General features: G+C 41.1%; 3 protein-coding genes across 5 annotated transcripts; 2 read left to right on the top strand and 1 right to left on the bottom strand.

Annotated features, from left to right (window-relative positions):
- The first annotated feature begins 93 nt into the window (after window positions 1–93).
- On the top strand, window positions 94–4,942 carry LOC112278930 (uncharacterized). Of its 3 annotated transcripts, none has more exons than XM_024512855.2 (12): window positions 94–427; window positions 989–1,250; window positions 1,397–1,471; window positions 1,757–1,815; window positions 2,026–2,161; window positions 2,646–2,742; window positions 3,051–3,117; window positions 3,228–3,326; window positions 3,492–3,581; window positions 3,755–3,909; window positions 4,048–4,149; window positions 4,286–4,942. In XM_024512855.2, exons 2-12 carry the CDS (start codon window positions 1,001–1,003, stop codon window positions 4,539–4,541), a joined length of 1,386 nt encoding a protein of 461 aa, XP_024368623.1. In that variant the 5' UTR covers window positions 94–427; window positions 989–1,000; the 3' UTR covers window positions 4,542–4,942. The 3 variants fall into 3 exon arrangements, with proteins under 3 accessions (XP_024368623.1, XP_024368621.1, XP_024368622.1); XM_024512853.2 differs by having other exon boundaries at window positions 2,026–2,242; XM_024512854.3 differs by having other exon boundaries at window positions 180–275; window positions 2,026–2,242.
- A 1,762-nt stretch (window positions 4,943–6,704) lies between these two features.
- LOC112278931 (ras-related protein RABC1) lies at window positions 6,705–9,239 on the top strand. The gene has a single exon (XM_024512857.3). It carries the CDS (start codon window positions 7,968–7,970, stop codon window positions 8,601–8,603), a length of 636 nt encoding a protein of 211 aa, XP_024368625.1. The 5' UTR covers window positions 6,705–7,967; the 3' UTR covers window positions 8,604–9,239.
- Window positions 9,240–11,612: 2,373 nt separating this feature from the next.
- On the bottom strand, window positions 11,613–16,884 carry LOC112278128 (calmodulin-binding protein 60 D). The gene is made up of 8 exons (XM_024511244.3): window positions 16,203–16,884; window positions 15,787–15,862; window positions 15,430–15,488; window positions 14,599–15,092; window positions 14,279–14,439; window positions 13,782–13,985; window positions 13,433–13,586; window positions 11,613–12,675 (listed from the first exon to the last, which is right to left on the bottom strand). Exons 1-8 carry the CDS (start codon window positions 16,280–16,282, stop codon window positions 11,993–11,995), a joined length of 1,911 nt encoding a protein of 636 aa, XP_024367012.1. The 5' UTR covers window positions 16,283–16,884; the 3' UTR covers window positions 11,613–11,992.
- Window positions 16,885–21,953: the final 5,069 nt, after the last annotated feature.

Raw genomic sequence — 21,953 nt, 5'->3', positions numbered from 1 at the left:
CGGGACCCCCACTCCCTTGAGGACCTATGACCTTGGGTCGAGGAGGGGAGCATCCATCGCGGTTAAGGGCGCTGGTGAAGAGAGAGCAGTCTCCGCTTCGTTGGCTCCTCAAGTCGCCACCTCTCTCGCCTACCACCGACCCTTGCTTCTCTCTCGCTCTCTTTTACTTGCTTGTTCGATTCTTTCGTTACTGACCCCCCCCCCCCCTTCCCCCACCTCCGTTTAGCCTGCGTCATGCATCTAAGCCCACCCTTCGTTGTTTGTTTTTGGCATATGTGAGAATCTGTTACAACCCAGCTGCTGGAATGCGAAACAGCAGCCGCGTATTGCACAAGTCTTGGGCTGATTGTTTCAGTTCGTCTGGACTTTTTCCTGCAGCCGGTCGTGCTTGTGGTCTGTTAGAGGGTGTTGCGCGGGTGGTTTCGAGGTAGAGAAGACATCAGCGCAGCGGCCCTTTGTTGGTGAATTCGTTGCTGGTTTGGTCCTTTGGTGGTAGCGTCAGTGGAGTTTTTGGCAGTGTGTTTGGACTGAGTCGGTTCCCTGGTGCAGCGTGGTTGTGAGTTTGTGTCAAGTATGCGAAACGTTTGATTCTTGAGTTGTAAATTGGAAGCTGTGACCTCTAGGTAGTTTTTGGTCTATATACCGGTTTCGTGCGGTTTTGGAAATATAATGCTTGTGCTGTGTTTGGTTTGCTTCTTGTTGAGTACACTGCGAGTTGTCTGGAGACTTTGTAGCTTCTTGTCAATATTTTTTTCGTAAAACATGCTGAATCGGGATGAATTTTTTTGATGTGTGTTATTCGAAAAAAAATTCGTGTTATTTTGATGACTGGCGAATTCCTAAGTCGCTGTTAAGTGTCAGAAAATTCCTGAATCGGTTCTTCATTTTGCAATTGTATCTGAAGTTGAGGAGCTGAATGTTCATTTGAAACGTTTTTGCTGTAGTCTTCCAATGCGACGTAATTAACGAGTGGAATGTGGGGGCTCAGATTTGCAGAAACATGGGATGCATTTTTTCCACTGAAGCTGTAGATGATGGGGGTGTCTTAGGAATCCCCGTCCAGGCGAGTGAAGTGTATGTGTTTGTGCCGGGCTTAAGGAATCCTAAACATATTGATTTAACAGAGCTCTTGAAGGGATATGTGTCTGCGGGGTTGGCAGCGAAGCTGCAATCTCTTCGATCACAAATTATCTCTATCGCTTGCAAAAGCGGGCCTGCGGTCAAAATAAGACGAAGAAAATCTCTTGACGGTAAGCATGATTGGTAGTTCTCTGCACTCTCGTAGGCAATCTCTTTTGCTTTCAGTGCAAGTGATACATTTTTCGAATGATGCTTGTATATATGTGTGCTCGCTGGGGTAAAATGATCCAAAGACTTGTTTTTACATGTGCTGCAGGTAGTTCTGTTGAGGTAGATTTGGAAACAGCACTGAATTCTTATTTACCCGTATTGGTGGGCCTGGTCACAGGAGGTGAGATATCGTCAGAGTTTTTTCGGTTGTGTTTGTGTTTGTGTTTATTTATTTATATAATATATATAATAAAAAAGAAAACAATGAAAAGATCAACGCCAATGATAATAATAATAAATTTAAGAAATAATCACTCGTGGCTTAGACATTGGAATTTTTCCTTTGTGCTCGTTATCATCTGTGGTATCAGTTCATTAGGTTTGCCCGGAGGGTTATACAAAGTACTTGCATTATGAGTATTATGATATTAAGAACTAAAGTGAAGCAGCACTACATATTCATCAGGTGACAAATTTGGGTCCGATATTGAATATCCCTGGACAAATGTAGAAGATGAACATAAGGTCAGTGCTCAAAGACTTGCAACTTTTGGTTTGAGGGGTGGCTCACTTGTGCTGCTTTGGCTTCTTTAAGAGTTTAGGGAATGATGGTGTCTTTTGCATTTGCTTATACCTTGCAATCATGCACGATAACATTGCCCAAAACGAGTTATGCTAATTCATGTTTCATTGAAGTTTAATAGAAGTATATTGATTCGCTTATTCCTCTGGCAGGAAACTGCACTTGCAAGTGGGTATTATGAGTTGCTATCGGTGCTGCATCTATTAGGGATGCTGGCTTTACAAGAAGCTAATTTATGTTTAACACCAAGACCTTCGGCAGATGGGTTCAATCCCAAAGCATCTGAAGGCATGTGCTTTGCTTTGCACCCAGTCTTTACTTTTGGGCGGTATATATCTGCGAGTCTTTCTTGGTACAGTTTAACTGATGGTAACTCCTACTAGCTTTGCTACTGTTATTGCAATTGCAGTACAAAGTTCCCTTTTTTTGTGGCTTCACAACCTGGAAGCTTCTCGTATATCATCTTTAATATTAATCCAGTGGTAAAGTGTTCTCTGCACACAAATTTACAGTAAATTGACAGGCATCAGAAGTGACACATTCTGTTATCGTTGACGAATTGAAGTTGATTACACGAAATTGTTTTCGTAGTGGGGATCCTCTGAGGCTGATGTATTATATTTAGCTAATTTTGGTCCTACGAATATTAATTTGTTATCAGAGTCGACCTCTAATTGATTGATTGATTCGAGATAAGACAGAGGTTGGGTTGTGTGTACGAGTCATGCAATTTGTTATGTCATTTTAACTTGATATTTTTTGCTCTCTACAGAAGACAAAAGAGATGCCATTGATATATTATTGAAGGCCGCATCATATTTTGAGTGTGCCTTAAGTCGTGTGTTGCCCAACATCTCAGAGCATATAAAGTAAGTTATTTGGATTGGTTTCTAGCTTGTAACTCTTAAACTCTGCATTCCAGTAGTTTGCATGTTATGAATCGATCAAGATAAATAAGTTCGTCTTGTTATTTCTTAGGAAAATGGATCCCAATGCGATCTACTAATGTGACACAGATTTTAAATCTATCAGAAGCTTCATAGCAGCAAAATAGTTGTCAACTCCGGCGACTTCAGGATCGTAGTTTTAGTGTGCCGAAATATGCATCAACAGTTAAATTGAGGTTGATACATATTATTCCACTGATTTTGATATTTCCGTGATTATACTTTTGCAGAGAAAAGCTTCCTGCCGAACTAACAGAGGCGATGTTGAAATCACTGGAAAAGCAAGCTTTAGGCCAGGTGCTTATAGTTTTGCATGCTTTGATGTCTCAGGTGTTGACATATTCTAAAAAGGATTGCTACAAACCTGGCACATTTCAGTGTTAGTTAATATCAACGTCGTGGTGCAGGCTGTGGAGTTGCAGCTAGGGTTTGCGATTAGCAATGTGAAGGCTTCACTAGCAGTTAAGCGAAGACTAGCCTGTGAGCAAGTCGAAGTATGGGAACAGGTAGTTATTGCAAGAAACTAACCAATTGGCTTGGAACCTTTCTGAAGTCAATGTACTGTAAAATATGATCTCAAGTATTGATTCATATGATTTTGAACATTTGTTACATTATTATCTTCCAATTTTCTCTTCGAGTATACCTGATAATTACGTTACGCATGACAGGCAATGGAGAACCTGGTTCGTGTGCCCTTGGCAGAAGCATTGAGGGACAAACACATATTGTTTGTGAAATGGAAACTTGCGGACGCGAAGGTACTATACAGAGCCACCATTTTGAAATTTTATGTTAGTAAGAATTTGGGGATATGAATAATTCAGCCTTAACTACAGTTGCATTTTTTAATTTATGATGTTATGAGTTAACCATTTTTATTTCATTCTTTTCTCACAGTTTTCTGCAGTCTTAACATACTTGTGTTTGACAGGCCGCAGCGTACTATTTTCATGGGCTCATTCTAGACGAAGGATACGAAGCCAATGCACATGCTGAAGCATTGTCGTGCCTTAAAGCTGCATACGCTCACTTGAAAGAAAGTCAAAAAGTTCGAACCGAGTTCAGCAACATGGAACCTTTTACAAAGTATGCTTATACTTTTAAGACTTATGTAATTATTTGATTTTTGACACGTTTTAAATTTGACTTAGTTGATGGGTCGTTGATGAAGATGATATGGCCAGCGTAGTTAGTACCTGTAGCTGATGCCACAACATTTTGCAGAGTTCCACCAGTGTGGGGCCCGATGAAGTACCTCGCCGAGAGAATACCGAGGGAAACAATGAGCAAAGGACGTATCTTCAAAGATAATTACTCCAAAGAGAAGTGAGTTCAGGAACTTTATCAGTGATATCATTTTCTGATGTCTCTAAATTGTTGGTAGTGAAGTTGAGTTTATTCTGTAACAATGTGTCACACATGAAATAATTACTAATATTGTAAGAGACTTTTCGAGCTGCAGGTTTCCAGCCTCTACACCCAAATTGCCCGAGTTTCCGATTGCTTTGGAAGCAGACCCATTCAATTTACCCCCTGTTGATCCAGCCTGGAAGAGGGAGCGTGGTTTTGAAGGAAGAACTTCTCAAAATCGAGATCTCCCATCTTTTCTTGCTACGAAGAAGAGTCTATCGAAGACTCAACTCCCAGTTTCCGACTTGAGAAGGGCAGGACCTATGGATCCGGCGCTGGTAGTCTCAGAGATGGTACAAGCCAGATAATAAGTTAGAGCAGTGTAATATTCTTCAATGTTGTTTCCGTTTCTGCAGCTTTGTTACCATATTTTCTTTTTCTTTTCAATAGGATTTTAGTTCTCACAAATAACATGCTTAAGAGAGGGAGAAAAGAAGAGAGAGTTGTCAACAGCTTAAGCTTTCGCATGCATTAGGTAAAGTTGTAAAAAACATTTCAGCTGTAGGTATGCTGCACATCTATATTTTTGATGAGGTTAGGCAGGTTCGTATGCCGTTGTATGTTGATAGCTGTGTGCAGAGTTTGCAGGTAGAATTTAGTTAAAATTTGTCCATCTGTTTCTCATCACAAGGTTGATGGCTGAACTTTTTGGAAGGTGTGCAGTTGGGGTTAGATTTTTCATAACTATAGACTTCACGTTTCTCTCGGAGATTTCTTTGTGTTTCAGGTATCTACAAGTTCTTTGTGTCTTCCAAGTGTTGCCTGCGATATCGCAATGCTACGAAGGTTCTTTTTATCTGGGCAGAGAGCGATTTTGATAAGTTTCTTATTGTTAAGAGTGTACTGGATAGGGTTGTGCTTGGATTGATAGACACAAACGCACTAATCTGTCTAAGTTTTCCATTAACCAGTTTTGCATGATTTTGGAAACCTACTACTAGTCATTCCCCTTTCTGATACTTCTTTTTTAGTTTTTTATTTATTTTTATTTATTCCTCCTTCTGTAACTTCTACATTCATTTATAAATGCATAAAAATGTAAATAGAAGTTGAATGGTTTGAAGTCGAAATTCTTCAAGGGGCAAGAATCTGATCATCGACAGTGATCGATTGATGACGTGTGACTGGACCAAAGTTTGTATGATTCATGTGACTACTGGCTTTGCCTAAAAACTTTCGTTGACCGAGTCTATTGGGTGATATGGACTTGACTTTCAAGAGAATTGTTTACTTTTCTACATCTTAAAATTGGATGGGTATTGGTTGATGAGGTCCAAATCATTCGGTAGTTCAACAATTGAGGGTCATGGTCTCACAAATCACCATGAAAGACCTCATTTATTCCTAGTAACTTAGAAAATGTTCAAGCTTCAAATCTCAAGCTGCTTGAACCTACAATATCTTCTATATTGTCAGATGGGTTATCAGAAATTCTCAAGTTACATTAATTTATATGACCGATTGGTTTCAATTGCTTCATTTTACGTTTGTTAAACCTGGAAAGGGAAACTTGGTATGATAATGTTCTTTGCTCACAAAATTATTGCTGCTCTTGTTTTGCAAGAGGTTTTGACAAAAAAAATCTGGCACAGGGTAAGTTAAATAATTGGTTACACTCTAAAGTATTGGACAATTTCAACAAGTATTCCTGGACAAGAGATTGTAAGTTCAATGTAAATTAAAGTAGTTGATGTCACACCACATAATTTAAAATTCCACTTGAAAACTAAAACCTTAGACTAATCTTATCTAAGAATAAAGCGAATGCAAATTTATGTACATTTCTAATGCCATTTCATTTTGTTGTCATCTACCACCGTTGTTGATTACCCTACATCTGTCTACACACACACATTCCTCTCTCTCTCTCTCTCTCTCTCTATATATATATATATATATATATATATATAAATATATATATCCACACATATATACATATCAATAGCAACACACACACACACACACATATATATTTCTTTCTTTCTTTCTTTCGTCTTTATACAAAAAGTTTAAATGCCGTTATTGAAGTCCACGTGTGAAACAACCCTTCCCCCTCCCGAGTCTCGGTTCTAACGAACTGAAGTCCGTCCGGAGGTAGCACATCGTCGATGATACCGAGGAAGCCCCGTTCGGACACGCGGAGCATGGCGTTGGTTTGCGCGAGGATCTTCCCTCGCGAATCCCGCCTTCCGCACATCGAGCCTAGGGCAATCTGGTCCCACCGTGGCCCATCCGATTTCCTCCTAGTCACCTGACATAGCTGGATCGGCGGTGTCGCACTCCGCCGGGATGCGGAGACCTGCGTGCACTGGCACCACGAATGCACACGAACATCATTCCACAGTCCACTGCACCGAGATCCACTACTTGGGTCCCGGTCTAATCTGGTTGGGTACACAACAGAAGTGGTGGTGCTGGTAACTAGCAACAATCTAGCGCTGATTGTGCACCGAAGTTGTAAATCCTGTTGCAAGAACCGTTACTTGTCGAGTTTGCTGGAGTGACGTGAGCAACAACTTTTGTCTTCCAAGTTGTGTCGAGTTTTGTACTAGAATGACAAGCCTGCACAGATGAGTCCAGTGTCAGGGTGGAAGAGCGAGACGAAGATAAGGTGCCTGCGCTGTTGTTAGACCGAGCGATTAAACATGCACACGTGGTAACGATCACAAGTTGGGCGTGTGTAGCGTGGATTAAGAACAGTTGGGGCAGACGCGCATCACAACTTATCAAAATACGAAGCATTATTCTCGTGCCTACCTGGAGAAACTCTGTAGAGGGTTCGAGCAGTGTTAGAGAACAAAAACCCCTCTCTCCCCGCCCCGCTCAGCCCTTGACGTGATTTTCCTTTTACCGCTTTGGTTGGAGATGGATAGCGCACGTAGTCCACTGTCTAGTTGTAAAGCTGCAGGGTTTGAGTTTTTTGTGTAGATAAAAGGTCGGGAAGGTTACTTTTGCGAAGCAAGGTTGTGAAATCATCCCGAATTGGTAATGCTTAGAAGACTTCCATGAGTCGGCTGCAGTCTCAGTCCGTCATTCGCGTCACCGGGATCGGACGAGGGAATCAAGCTACCTCTCTCCGTCAATTGAGGCACTGTCCTTGTCGCCATCGATAATTCACAAGGCACGAGACGGTGTAGTAATGTGTGGATGCTCAAGACATGCTTTCTGAATATGTGGCTGGTACTGGAGAGTCTGGCAGCTATGAGACAGAAGCCGTCGGATATGATCGAACCCTCACATTATATCGTAAGGGACAGAATTCTGCGCTACGAGGAACGCTTCGCGTAGTTGCTCACCGGGTCGCTTCTTCACCACGTTTATTGCGTGACGTGTTGGGATAAACACAATCATCTTGTGGTATGCAGAGAGACGTCATTCCGTTCCCTTGGTGTTGTTTAGTTCGTGCACAGTGAGTGGCATTGCTTGGAGCAGTCTGCTGATGCATGGAGCTCTGATCCTGCGGTGGAATACATGGTAACTGATGGGATACTTCTGCGTCTGCTTCAATTAAGTAGTCGAATTGTATTGCCGGCGATATCTCTCCTGATGCAGGTGATTTAGCACAGAAACTGACTTGTAAATTAGGTTTTCTGGCGCGTTGAGGATGTTTTGTAGGAAGGTTTGGTTTGTGGAAGCTTAGATAGGTCGTCTTAGTTAAGAGAGAGAGAGAGAGAGAGAGAGAGTTAGGGAAAGGGATTGACTTAGTTGCAGGAAGTGAATTGGGTCTAGAATTGATGGCCGGTCCCGGCGATGATTTCGATATCTTGCTTAAAATTCCCGTGGTGGGAAATTCTGGCGTTGGTAAGAGTAGTCTTCTTCTCCGGTTTGCTGCTGGAAAATTCGACGAACTGTGGCCAACAATTGGAGTGGATTTCAAGGTGAAGATGATGAACTTGCAAGGAAAGCGTCTGAAATTAACCATCTGGGATACCGCAGGACAAGAGAGGTTCAGGACATTGACGAGCACGTACTACAGAGGCGCGCAGGGCATTATCTTAGTGTACGATGTCACGAGGCGGGCCACGTTCACAGATTTGACAAATGTGTGGTTGAAGGAGGTTGAGCGATTCTCTACCAACAAGGATTGCATCAAGATGCTGATTGGCAACAAAGTGGATCTGGAGGAGAGCGAACGCATGGTGACGAAGAAAGAAGCGATTGCGTTTGCGAAGCAGCACGGGTGCTTGTTTCTGGAGGCGAGTGCCAAGACGAGCATCAACGTGCAACGCTGCTTCAATGAGCTCGTGCTCAAGATTTTGGATACTCCCAATTTGACAGCCGACTCAGTGCAATTGAAGCCAAACCTCTTCAAACCCAATCCGAAGTGGGATCGAGGGTCTCTCACACCCGGCGGCGTGTGCAGCTGTTAATTCTAGGGCTGGGAGTCCTCACAACTTTTAAGCTTCTCTTGATTCTTCCAATTATGCCATTGCTTGATTCTTTCAAATGTAGATGCCCATCTCTTCGATCTCAGCTTAGCGAAGGAGCTTCTTAGTGATTCAATAGTCAAACTAACAACTAAATGGAATTGAAGATTGCGGGCCCTGTAAATGGAGCTGTAGCTGAGGGCTGGAGCCGCCCAGATTGTACCATGTTAAAGCGAGTACATGGCGTGCTTTCCCAGCGATGTAGCCTAGTTGCATAGACCTCTACACTGGTGTATCCCTTGGACCAAGTATTCATTATCAGTTATCGTCAATGTGGACGACAGCCACAACCGAGATGACCAATCTCTGGGACCAGTGAATGTGCGTTGCCTTGGAAGTTTTTTTTTAGCTTTTAAATCTGGTTGTAATGCGCATCGCGTTGTTCCAGTTTGCTAAGACTCCATGCTTATTTAGATATCTCAGTTGTTTCCTTACGCAATTGTCGAGTTACAATGCGAGGATCTTGTACAGGGAAGGCAGGACTACTTTCGGCTTTATAGCACTGCCATGGAGCTGCGTTGCACCGCATCTGTGGCCCTTATTTCACTGGTGTATTGAAGGTTGATTGACTTATCTTTTTACACTTGTCAATGTGATGAATTGGCTGGAAAGATGTGCTCAGGAATTAGTCTTTGGGGTCGTTTCTCCAGCGTAAAAGGTTCTCAATGTCCTCACACAGGTTTTATTTCTCATAATCTCACTTTGGTTTTTTCTTCTTCCTTTCACCAATTGTGAGTGTTGAAATGAATTCTGCTTGCCGCTGGTACCACACTCACCAGCCTTGGACACGCTTGGAGTGGAGGTGTTGTTGCAGCGGCCAGACGCCAGTTGCAACTTGTTGCCCGCTTTCTCTGCAATTGCCTAGCCCGCGTCCAGCAATTTTCGCTGTTGCACTATATTTCGTTTTATTCTATCTTTGGATTCATTGTTTTGTTTTTGTGTTGTTCTGTCGGTCAAAAAGTGCAGAACGTGAATGCTTTGAATCAGGTGGGAACTGTGTGTCCTTGCATGGGCTGGATTCTGGGAGCTTGTTAGCTGGGCCGCGCTTCTGGAGTTGCCGTCTGTTGTTAGAGTTGCATCGTTTGCGTAGGACACTATCGCGGCTGCCGGAAGAAGCAGCGTATTTTCGAGGAATCTAGCATATTCTTACCTCTTGGTGCCATTGCATCACTAGAATATCAATAAAAAAAAATCATAAATTTATTATCTAAAACAACACTGAAAGTTCAAACCAAAACCCGAATTTTGGCCCATAAATGACGCTGCTTCTTCATGAACAGCGCTCCTGATAAATTCTTCAAATATTCTGTAGCCTCCATTATGACTCTTTCCACGAGATTTTAGCCCGACTTGAGGGAAAAGATGGGTTTTACAAATGGAGGTTTTTGATGCTCGATGTGCGTCATGCACGGAAAAGGATGGAAGCTTCTTTTTCTTTTTTTTGTTTAAAATTGTGGGCACTAGAGTTTCGAAGATGCACCTGAGAAATTACTGAAAAGAATCCCAGAAATGCTTCCAGGCCTCCACTTCGCAGTTCAATTGAGGGTATGATTTATTTTATTTTATTTATTTTTTTAAGAGAGGAAAGAACTTGTATTCTCATGCAATTCGAAATGCGGAGGTTAGTCTAGGTTTGATGAGAGGGCTTCACGTGTTGTGGATCTAAACTGAGTGAAGAGACGTGCCGCTATCAGCGTGGCTACAACGGCGCATGCAAGCAGGATTGCGAAGTGACATTGCTTGGAGGGGAGACAAAAACACACTTATATACCATTCTCATGAAATTAGAAAAAAGAACGAAAATTAACTGGATTTTGTTTTAAAGTCAAGTTTTTTTTTTTTTAGTAATGTTTATCAGGAGCTTCTGTTAATCAAGGGCTCTCTAAAACCAAAACAACATTTTTCTACTAGATGTTATTTAGAGTATGAAAAGAAATTCAACCTCGGTAATATTCAAAAATAAAAAATAAAATAAAAATGATGTGATTAGAAAATAAAGTTGAATTAGATTAGACTACTTATATGATAGAAAATTTAGAACCAGATTTCTAATCTAAGAGAATGATGTCACACCAAACAATGGGAGAATACAAAGCATGAGAAAAGACTCAAAAGTATTTTTCTAAATAATAAACATGGGCAGTTTCTTCTCAATGAATTGGTCCCATATGAAAACCTATATTTTTAAACTTTGGGATTTCCTAAAATAAAATATTAGAAAAATGACAAATAAATTGTTGTAACAACAATTTTGTCTAGAATGTTCTTAAATCTCTTCAAAATGTCACTTTATTGTTGTTTAGAAAAAAAAAAAGTTGTATTCTCTAATTATTATGCACATCATTCTCACCTTCAGTGTAACATTCTTTTAACTTGTATCTTGATATCATTCTCCTATTTTGACAACCTCTAACATTTGCAACACATACTAAAATCATATTTGCTTGTACTAACAGACATCTATGAAAATTATCTAACTTCATTTCAATTGAAAAAACTTCACCAGCAATCTTTTACAAACAGCTATGATCATGGGGAAAGAAAAAAAAAAGAAAAAAAAAAAAAAAAGCTTCAGAGAATCATGATTAGAACATGAAGTCCAGAAATCATCTTCTCAATTTCAAAATCAACCGACGAAATTTTCTACACTCGTTCACACTGGATTCAGTAAACCAAGCAATAATCTCAAGAAACATTCCAAACTAATCAAACAAGAAAGCTGTAAAGCACTCTACACCTTGTTTGAAAATGACATCCTGGTGAACAGTTCAAAAAGACGGCATTAACGCTAGATTACTAAATATGGATCAAGAATTACTGAAAGAAAATACCAACGCAACATTGTCAAACTACAGATGCTGCTGCTAGTCATATTACTCATCCACAAGTTCTCCAGGTGGACAAAAAGACCTATTTAATTACAAATAAAGCGAAGTCGGAAGGACGTGTATCTCCTTAAGCAATCTAAACATTTACAGCTTCACCCTTGCCTTCCATTCCTGGACTGTGGAATATACTTCCAGTTTGGTACAAGAGCAGAACAGAGCAAAAGCCTTGAAGGGCTGTGACTCTGAAAGGACTAAAAGCTTAACAATGAACATTTACAAGGAATTAAAATAAATAAATTAAAAAATAATAAATTTAAAAAAATAAAAAAAATAAAAAAAAATCCAACTCCATGCCCTTGGAAAAGCTATATTAACTCAGCCACTTCACCCACTCCACTACCAATTGAGTAAAGCTAAACTAGGTGAGATTTAAACCTGTGTGAGAAGTCATGTATATAGAAAGAATGCATCCTACAACTACCTGCGGGTCTATGTCCAGTCAGCTCATTCCTCATCTTTTTCCCGTTGTGCTCTTTTGGCAGCTGCACGCTTCCGAATGAAAATACCCCAACGCAAAGCAGCCTTCAGTTTCAACCAACTTACGAAAGCCTTGTTATTCTCTCGAGGTTTGAGCTCTCCTGCATTATTATCCGGTAATGCGAAGGGGAAATCATCGTCTAATCCAATGAACGGACTTGAGGGGACATCCCCTCGTCCATTGAACATACGCAGTAATTGCTGGATCTGTGCGTGCATATCCTCATTCTCTAAGAGTTCCAAACTTTGACGACGAATCTCGTCCTCACTAAGCATTTCTTCAGGTGAAGTAATGCGTCCGAAACTATCTTGGAGCCGCATGCTACGACTACGTGGTTGCCACTCAAGCGCTGCTGAAGGGTGGTTCATCAAAGCAGGGACTAAAGGACCTACTCCGGAACTTGAAGCAGGCAGCTCATTCTGGGGAGGCCCAAGGGCTAACCCTATCATTCCAGGTCTAGCCCCCACCGCAAGGTTTTCAGAGGAACTTGCCAGGACGGGTTGACGGCTTGCCTCGATGTTGCTGTTCCTTTGCAGGACAGGTCCCACAATGTTACTATCTCGCAGCAGGTTGGTAGTACCAGAATATGATCGCGTTACCATACCTCGCTGATCCTGTCCAAATGTACTAGACCCTGCTCCTCCACTGCCTGCATGGTTATCCATACATAGGGCCAATCAGCTTCAGGTAGGGGTGACTAGAACTCTGTATCATAACTAAGAGCATCTTCAGTCCTACTTGTAAGGAAAAGGTAAACCTTCCATATCCTTGCTGCCGTCTAGTGAAACTGCCTCTCAACAAAAACCCGTACCCAACCGAGGTCCTACACACACGCACTGGATCTAACGATGACCAATTCTTCCCCCAACTATGAAAAAGAATCGAATCTATAAGATTCGGACCTGAGCTTTAACTTAGATCAATGATGAGCTTCCAACCTGAACGCAATTAAAAAGAGACCTGGAAATGAATGGACAAAAAGACTGTAGCCATATCTCAAATCAATGAATCAGACGGTATGAAAAGGTAAATGCAACAAAACCAACAGAATATCAGTAGCTACAGAATGTGCTGACATTCAAGAAATGAACTGAACATCATGACTCGGAAATGTTCATGTGCAAAAGAAAAGTAGACGCTTCAATTATAGGACAAGATTGACAAGAGGGCTGAAATGATTGAATCAGCAATTTGCAGGATGGTATCTATGTTACACTCAGTGTCTTGACATAATGTGGGCTGCACTTACAGGCAAAGACACCACTTCATGCTATCCTTTCCAAACTTGGACCCAAAGCTGCTCTCTTCTTCCCAAAATTCAAATTCTTGGAAAGAAGATTCATGCATTGAAACCCTCTATAAGTAGTTTGTTTGTGTATATGCTTGCTGATGGTTCAGACTCGGACCTTGCGAAGGGAAGTTCCGGCCACCAAGAGGATCTTCAGTATGGCTATCAAAACCCTTTGCTTGATTCTTAACGCCAATCAATGCCTCTCCATCATACTCCACCACATTCTCCCAGTTTTCGTAAGCTACTTTTACCAATTTGTCCACGTAAACCTATATATATCAGATGCTAAGTTAGTATGCCAGACTTTGCAGAGCACCCTTCTTTTTTCTTTCTTCTAATGATCAACTAAATAAATAAGTAAAATAACTTCGTGTGCGAAAACAAATTGCGTGAGCATTGAGGAGACCCTAAAAGCATAGCTACATTAGCTCGACTAGACAATAACTTGGTTTATGTGTAATCACCTTTTCACTGTCAGAAAGGGAATCAACGGACATATATGAACCATCCGCAATAAGCCCCATTAGCTGGAAAATGTTGTTGAATATGACGCCAATATTCTGCTTCTCATCGGCGTAATATACATGCAGTTTCCCACTCAAGACACACGTTTTGGCGTGCTCCACTGTGCCTTCCCACATCTTGTTTGACATTCCATTTCCTAGAATCTAAACACGACACACAGCGTCATAAATACTTGAACTCAACGATGAAAACCCACGATACATTGTGTGTGCAGATTACGAAACCCCAACCAAATATACTGAAGTGGACAACAAGCAAGTTCCTAAGCTTGGTAACTCAATCTTCAACAACAAAAAAACCAAAAATAATGATGATGATAATAATGATAATAATTATTAAAATTAAAACTAGTTAATTAAACATTAGGAGTTAAAAAACCAGGATAACATAAACAACCGGTAACAGAATCAGAAATCTGTAAAATTCAGGTACTTACATTGCGCAGCCTCTGAGGATCCATGACTACCAGCCGCAAAAAGTCTTCTACTGTCAGAATATGGTTTTGATTGAGGCGCTTGTGAAAGGCTCCGTCCTTCCCAATCTTGTCCAAGCGCCATACCTCGTCATTCAAGGCAGGTGGATAGTGCTTCTTGTACACTGCACGAAATTCCCAAGTAGAAAAGATTCAATACTTCCATCTAGATAAATATTCAAACTGCTTTTATTAACTGCCTAAAACGAAACTAACTGTAAATTAGGAACGCAGACAAACTCTTATAGCGTAAGATGACCCAAGGTTCAAAACAGTCAACGTACGTTCTCCGCGATGATCTTTAACAGTGAAAGCCTCCGTTTTCGCCTCTCGAATTCTCAAGCCCTCACACTGACCTGATGTAATTCTCACACCTAATCGAAACTTGCGACTACGAATCCAACTGGAATTATCTGTGAATGTCAATTCTCCCAAAGTCCCGACACCATCCTTTAAGACGACACTGAGATCCCCTGTAAGAAGAGGCCTCTTCCCATCTCGTTCCCTAACCACGTAATTTTCAAACTCTTCCTGGGTCCAATTCTCTTCGTCATCAGCTGTGAAGTCGCCTTCTAGCACAACTATATCCAGCTTGGCAGATGCTTCCGGATCCGATGTAACAACATGCCCAGTGTTTGCATTCTGCAGGACCACATGAATTGCAGAACCTTGTTCTCCCTCCACTTTGCTTCCGGTGAAAAGGGGTAGAGCTAACTTGTTTCTAAATTGCAACCGAAGATTCTCCTGGTCAGGCCCCGCTATCCTCTTAGGCGAAGATCTGCACACAGAACAAGAGGATTGATAAAACTAAAGAAGACGACGTCCACTCATATACCATAACCACCTAGTATGTTTCACGTACTTGATGTGGTAGCAATTCCTACTAGTTCACAAAGATAAAAAAATCCTAGAGCAATCAAAATGAATAAAGATTCTCAGTAAGTACTGGATTATGTTTCTCAAAATTAAAGTACAAATGGGTGTTCAGCAGGTCAACTAAATCATACTAAATCAAGCAACATTGGTCCATTCCTTTCCAAAAAAGCAAAAGAAAAAGAAAGCCTGGTGAATATGCAGATAAAAACACATTGAAAGGAAGTTAAACGGTATCGTACCGAAGTCCAGGTTTAGGAGAGGCGAACTTTGTAAGTGCACGCTCCACCTCCTCTCCTACCTACCAGTGGATGCCGTTAAAGACCTCAAAATTTGAACAAGCAACCGAATATATAATTTAAGACATGTGTATGTTTTTTCAGGTTAAAAAATAGAGATAAAACTCAACTAGCAAAACTTTCATTTTTAAAACACTACTTAGTCATATACCCTGTCTTGCTAACCTTCCACAATTCTGCGCAGAGTGAAAAATGCCCCTCCTTGACCATTCACATTGTTCCTTTAAGGTAAAGATACCAGGGGCATCAGATGTGTAATCTACTGCTTAGTTAACTATGTTAAGCTTATGAGACACTTACCACTCTTCGAAGTAGCGGCTCTAAGGTCGAACATAATTTCTGAAGACTGTCAATTTTCACAGCTTCAACTATGACACTGCACACACGCGCGAGAGCACACAAAAGCAGCCCTCCGGATGAGACAAGTTTGTAGCAAATCACTACCGAAAAGGCCTCCCTTGTCAGCATCGTGAGTTAAGGGTGGTTAAGAAAAGGCACCTCGTCTTAGCAAGTCACTAACAACTGAAACATAATTTGCAGTCCTACAGGCGTGTCATTCTAACATCTCCCCACAGTTAGAGGACGATGGTAGGCGTCAGACAACACGCGGCAACAAAATAGGAAGACATGGAAAACATTCTGTGTCCTGATCCTCAAATCAATAGTCTACAAAACCTCGACGGCAACTACGAGTCTACGAAAAAGGACAAACTCACCTAGCAAGCTGTGGCCTCGCCCGCTTTTCGTCCGGCAAACCATCTTTAGAACCATCTCTCTCACGCTTCTCTCTAGCCATGCCGGCTCCAGTACTTGAGCTGTACGCCGAATACGCCAGACTGACAGCGGAAGCTAACAAATTTCTCGCTGCTCTCTGATACCTCAAACTTCTCAAACTAAGCTCAACCCCTACGAATCCGACTCCACAACACCCCTTCACAACCACGACACGCCTTCAAACGCAAACCCCACCGGACGAGAAACCACTTGCTTAGAGCACGACACCAACTAATTCAAGCTTCTCCTCCACCTTCTCACTCACCACTACACAGCAATCAAGCAACAACGACGGAGGCCTACTAGAAAGAGCATACGCTCCACCCAGCACATCTTCAGTTTACACAGCCCCCAACCTCACCGCTCTAAAAGTGAGCTAGCTCCAAATTCCCGCCCGCCAACAACCCAATTCCAAAATCGCCCTTCTCCTTCACACTCCGCTACTTGAATCCAAACCAAACCCCAAGTGTATACGACCGACTCCAGCAAACCCTCAGCACACTAGCAATCCCACCTCAACACGCCAGACATACGCCGCCAACTCCCCAACATACCCCGATGCGGGACTCTTCGTGAGAGCGTGGACATAGACGCGGACCCAACCTCACTCTCCAGTGCCCGCCACGACCGACGGCAATCCGCTCCCATCACCACACCCATTCTATAGCTATTGCCGTCGCCGTCGATTATTGCCTGCTGCCTTGCCCTGCCGTTTTGTGTGAGTGAGTGCTGGGCCTCCATCGCCTTCAGATTCCTACTGTGCAATGTAGTGTTTGTTTCCTTGTTGGGACTATATGACATTTGCTTTACAGCCCTTCAGCCTCCTCTGGCAACAGCTATCGTTTCATGTCCATTTCTCTACTTTTATTGAACCTGTTGCGTAGATTGAGATGATTTTGGGAGGATTCCAATTGAGTCTTCTAGACTGGCATGGGGTTATGTATGGGTTGGGTTGTGTACACCGAAAAAAGGTTTGGTTGAATTGCAACTTGGAAAGATTGGTGTGAGAATTTGTTTTGGATGGAGTTTGTATGGGAGTTTGGTACATTTTTATGTGTTTTTAAAAAGTGAAACATTATTATTTTTATTAAAGCTGTCATTGAAATATAACATTTGTTACAATCATGTGGCATTAGTGTCCAGTCACAACCTTGATTTAATTGTTTTGTCATTTAAGACATTGTTGTAGAGTTATGAATTTTCAACACCACCAACTGTTTTACTTAAGGGCAGGTGTAGCATTTGAGATTTTTGAGTGGTGATGATTTGTGTTGTTATTTAATTGCACTTAGCATTGTTACCAATCTTTTCATTGTTTGTTTACAATTATTTGAGTTCAGACAATGTTTTATAAACTTTGCTCATTACTAATTAAGAATTTATTTATGTAAATTTTAATGACATCATGCTCATTCTACCAACTTGTAAAGATGAAAAAGTCATTGGGAAAGAGGCCTCACAATTAGCCTCACCAATCTATGACTTCCCAAGCACTTTACTGTGATTTATGGAAACAGAAATATGAGACTACTACTTTCATATCAAGCTAGGAATAGAGAGCGTACTTGCTTCATTCTAATAAACAAAAAAGCCATTATGTCCTTGTAGAAGTTTAGTACTTTTTATAGTTATCATGTCTCATTAATGACCCACCTCATTGATCATTACCACCATTATTGATTTACAACTATTAATTAACTTTACAATGAGGATTATTACTATTATTACTATTCAATTTTCAAATTTATGTAAATACAAGTTACATGTCCCCAAATTTTTCTCTATCAAACTAACACCACAAACACTCTTTGAGGAAAGTAAACACAAAAAATACACAACAAAAATATTCTCATTTCATCATATCCACAAAAAGAAAAAAGAAACCTAATCTAAACCTTTACAATCATCCACAATAATCTTAAAACCAAACAAATAACCACACATGCCATTTGGTGATAATGACAAGACTCAACTCATGGTAGTAATGTAAGAACCACCCATGCAATCCACTTTGTGGCCTTCCATATTATATATATATATATATATATATATATATACATAGTTTTAGACTACAAGCACACCCCAAGTTGCTATATGTGCACCCATTATATCTACACATGTATGTATGTATGTATGTATTTGTTTACTTATTTATTTTTACGAATGTGCTTAATATTAAAAATCCAAAGCCAGCAACCAAGTGGGTGGGCTCAATGCCCTTGACTGTTTCCCCTCAAGACCGCTGTAGGTGCTTTCCTGTGTCAGTAGAATAGAAGGACCCTATTCACACGAGTCTCCAGGAGAGCTCTATTCACACTGACCACCATAAGGGTCTTGTTCACACGAGCGCAGTCAGAGGATAGGGGCAGCGCCGTCGTTGAGGAAGAGAGCCTGCTCACGTCAATGTTCACGGCGTTGCTGTCACGAAGGAATCCGACTCACGTTGCGGGGCCATGTGGAAGGAACAAGTCTGGTCCTTAGCGGGGGAGCTGGTCCAATTGGCAACCGCAGCCAGATCTTTTGCGATGCCAGAAGTCGCGAGAAATGATAAACAACTCTGCTGCTCTTGTTGCGCTTTTCTAATATAGAAGTGTCCTCCCTGGGAGAGTCAGCACCCAATCGGGGCCGGCCAGGAATCGGTCTGCATTGGCACTTTGACCACCTCTCTGACTGCGTGCTACGCAGCTACGCAGCTACGCCGAGCCACGAGCCTGCTTCCACCCAGGACTCCCAGGATGAGGCGGTGTTCCCCATTAACCTGCTTAGTTCACTTGATTAGCACCTTTTTTTCGTAATACAAATTTTGTGAGCTCTTGGTCTAGCGCTCAGAGTTTGGGAGAGTGAGAGTGAGAGGGCGACCGAGGGTAGAGGAATCTTTTCTTTGGGTCTTTGGGTTACGAAGACCTTGTTTCGCAATAAAACCTACCCTTGGAACCCTGAAATCTGAACAATGTCGACCATTATGGCGACTATGGGCCTGTTTTTTTCTCACCGAGGCATGCAGAGACACGGCTACCATGACATCATATGTTCATACTATGGGGAAACCCCAATTACAGCAGAGAGCTGCTAAGAGCGTGGAGGTTACGCTTTCGGTTTAGAATATTCTGGGATATAATTGTAGATGCCACATGAGTGCTAGTAACTGGGTTTACTGATTGTAGTCACCATCGGCGATGATATTAGATGTTCAACAAGGGTGGTTTAATACGAGACACTGACTGGTTTCAACAACCATTTTTGGTGAGCGTCTTTGTGGATTTTGGTACACAAGTCGATTCTTCCATTTGCTTTTGTTTTCAATATCTGATGTACTTGACGGCCACTTGAAAGAGTTTGAAGTCAGAGAGCTTTCGTACGTATGGGAACACAGTTTCTTTTCCATATCATGATACAGATTCAACTGTTTTCTAAATTTCTTCACGTTTCTATCTGATATGTCCCCGCTATGTTCTTAAAAACTGAACCAGACTCCCAACACTCTCAGGCTGCGAATGAAATGTTCGAAACGATAGTCGCTACGAACATAAGAAACATTAATAAGCAACGCAAACAAAGACATGCGAAGTGCTCATTCAAAGGGTCCATAATTCATATCCAGATAGCCAAATTGCATCTAGTAATTAGAGCTTTGAAGAAAGGTTTGCAATTGAGTGTGATGCATTATTTGCAGTATTGTAGGAGCATAACAGGCGCCCCAATCTAGTACATCGTTGATGCTACGTGCAGAGACAGACGAACATCTCACAGAAGTGACCACATTTTCCCAGTACATGATGTGCTGAACGAAGAAAATAATAAGATAATAATAAACAATATTAAAAATTTCAACGGAACATTTTCATAAGAAAATGCTTTGTTTGATGTAGATTGCATTCTTGGCACCAAGCAGCACATTCTGCACACATAAAAGAGCTTGCTTTGCAGTCTGAGGATTAGGGTGATTCATCACACGCTCTTTGCCCTTCAAATCAAGTATGATGCCTCGACCAGCTGGGTGAATTTGAATGAACTCAGCTATATCGTTGCAAGTCACTGCGAGAGTTTTAGGGTCTCGGGAGTTGTCCAACAACTTGATGCAGATATGTAGTACCTTCACGCTCAGCCAATAAAGGCTTTTAAAATAATCGACACAGTTTTTTTGTAAACACAATAAACATATGCTTAAAATAATCTGGTGGCGGTCGTATGTAAAAAAAGTACATCTGAATAAAACCACAAAGAGGAGAGCCTCTTTGTTGCTCATAAGTGAACTATGAGAATCAAAGTTAGGTCAACAAGAACCTGGGAGTGATTTTCTTTAAACTTGGAGAGGTTCTCTACCATAACACAGAATTTTTGTGGATTGGAGATCAGTTAAGGTTCCCAGAAAATATTTCAGCCTTGTACTTGTCAAAGTGTTGTCAAAGCTGCATCTAAGAAATCCAGTGCTTACAACAAATCGTGCAGCAAAAAATACCCATAGTGGGTTCTTTGTTACTGGGCGCTTCTGTCGAGGTTACAAATAGAAGAAAAAACAAATCTGAGATTCAATATCGAAGCATTCAAAAAAAATAAGGAGCTGCCTGTTTACAAGTTTTACTGCAACTATTTAATGGTCAAGTTTCGTTACACTCTGCAGTCAATAGTCGCAGCTAAGAAAAATTCAGGCAATCATACCTCGTCATTCCATCCTTGCAATTTCAGGCTCTGTTGAATCTTGCACATGCCCAAGTCTCTACCATCTCTCCAGCAAAGTTTCTATTGCTTGAAAGGTTGTTTAATGTCATCATGGGAACTCTTACGACCTTTGGTGCAGAGTAATTTGGTCAGAATAATTCCATTTGTTTTAGAGGTTATTTTCTCCGAAAGAGAAATAATTCATCAATGTTAAATTTAACAGAGATGTAAGTTTGAAAATGCAATTCAGTGACTAAGAAAACAAAATTGAATGGTATGTTGCTTAAAAATAAAAAAAGAAACCAGTTCTTTGACAGGAATCTACAACAGACACGCCAAGTAAAAAAAACAAATAAGAGTTTGACAATATTATGAGCCTCACAGAAAACCGTATTAGAAGTGTGTTTCGCATCTCAAAGATTTGATCGTGTAGATGAGAGAATACAATGATAAGTTGTCAATTACAAATTACTATCTAGATAATTACAAATCCAGTAAAAATTTCAGGAGTGATGTAGTCAAACCCAAAACCAGCAGTCTTCCAGAAATTTTCGAATATTATAAATAAATCATCTTCCATATGAGGAAAGGAAGTCTGGGATATGTAAGCAATGTACTGCGAGCATCTCGTACATAATAGCGAGCACATACTCGAGTCTCCTGCTTCGAGATGTCCCGCAGAATATCAACAAACACTCTGATGTAGGCTACCCCATTCTGCATCCGCAATTTATGTATTCGTTAGTTCAATAAATGAAAACTCCCGCTGAACTACAAAAGTTAGAACATTGTAAACAGTATCCAACAAATTCGCCGAGATCGCATTCATCGAGATGACGCTTCTCAAAAGTCAAGACCAGCAATCCGAGACTTTGAAAAACATGCTACTGAAGTTTCCACTCCCCACAGTAGCAGTGAAGCGAAAATTCAGATCTGTTAGCTCAACCAAGTTATTCTTGAAAATCAAGAGTTTTTAGACAAATCACTATTTGATTATTGCCCAACCCTCTACTAGTCACTGTAGCAACTCATGA

The sequence above is a fragment of the Physcomitrium patens genome, chromosome 2 (genome assembly GCF_059467195.1).
Source record: "Physcomitrium patens ecotype Gransden chromosome 2, ASM5946719v1, whole genome shotgun sequence".
NCBI classification, from domain to species: Eukaryota; Viridiplantae; Streptophyta; class Bryopsida; order Funariales; family Funariaceae; genus Physcomitrium; species Physcomitrium patens.
The sequence above is the reverse complement of the archived record's forward strand: the minus strand, read 5'-3'. Positions and strand labels throughout refer to the sequence as shown.

Coding starts and splice junctions, on each gene's coding strand:
- LOC112278930 (XM_024512853.2), top strand. CDS start 1,001: ATGGGATGCATTTTTTCCACTGAAGCTGTAGATGATGGGGGTGTCTTA. Junction 1,472..1,756: donor GGTGGGCCTGGTCACAGGAG/GTGAGATATCGT, acceptor CATATTCATCAG/GTGACAAATTTGGGTCCGAT. Junction 3,327..3,491: donor AAGTCGAAGTATGGGAACAG/GTAGTTATTGCA, acceptor TACGCATGACAG/GCAATGGAGAACCTGGTTCG.
- LOC112278931 (XM_024512857.3), top strand. CDS start 7,968: ATGGCCGGTCCCGGCGATGATTTCGATATCTTGCTTAAAATTCCCGTG.
- LOC112278128 (XM_024511244.3), bottom strand. CDS start 16,282: ATGGCTAGAGAGAAGCGTGAGAGAGATGGTTCTAAAGATGGTTTGCCG. Junction 15,863..16,202: donor GCGAGGCCACAGCTTGCTAG/GTGAGTTTGTCC, acceptor GCGTGTGTGCAG/TGTCATAGTTGAAGCTGTGA. Junction 13,587..13,781: donor CCCTTTCTGACAGTGAAAAG/GTGATTACACAT, acceptor TGATATATATAG/GTTTACGTGGACAAATTGGT.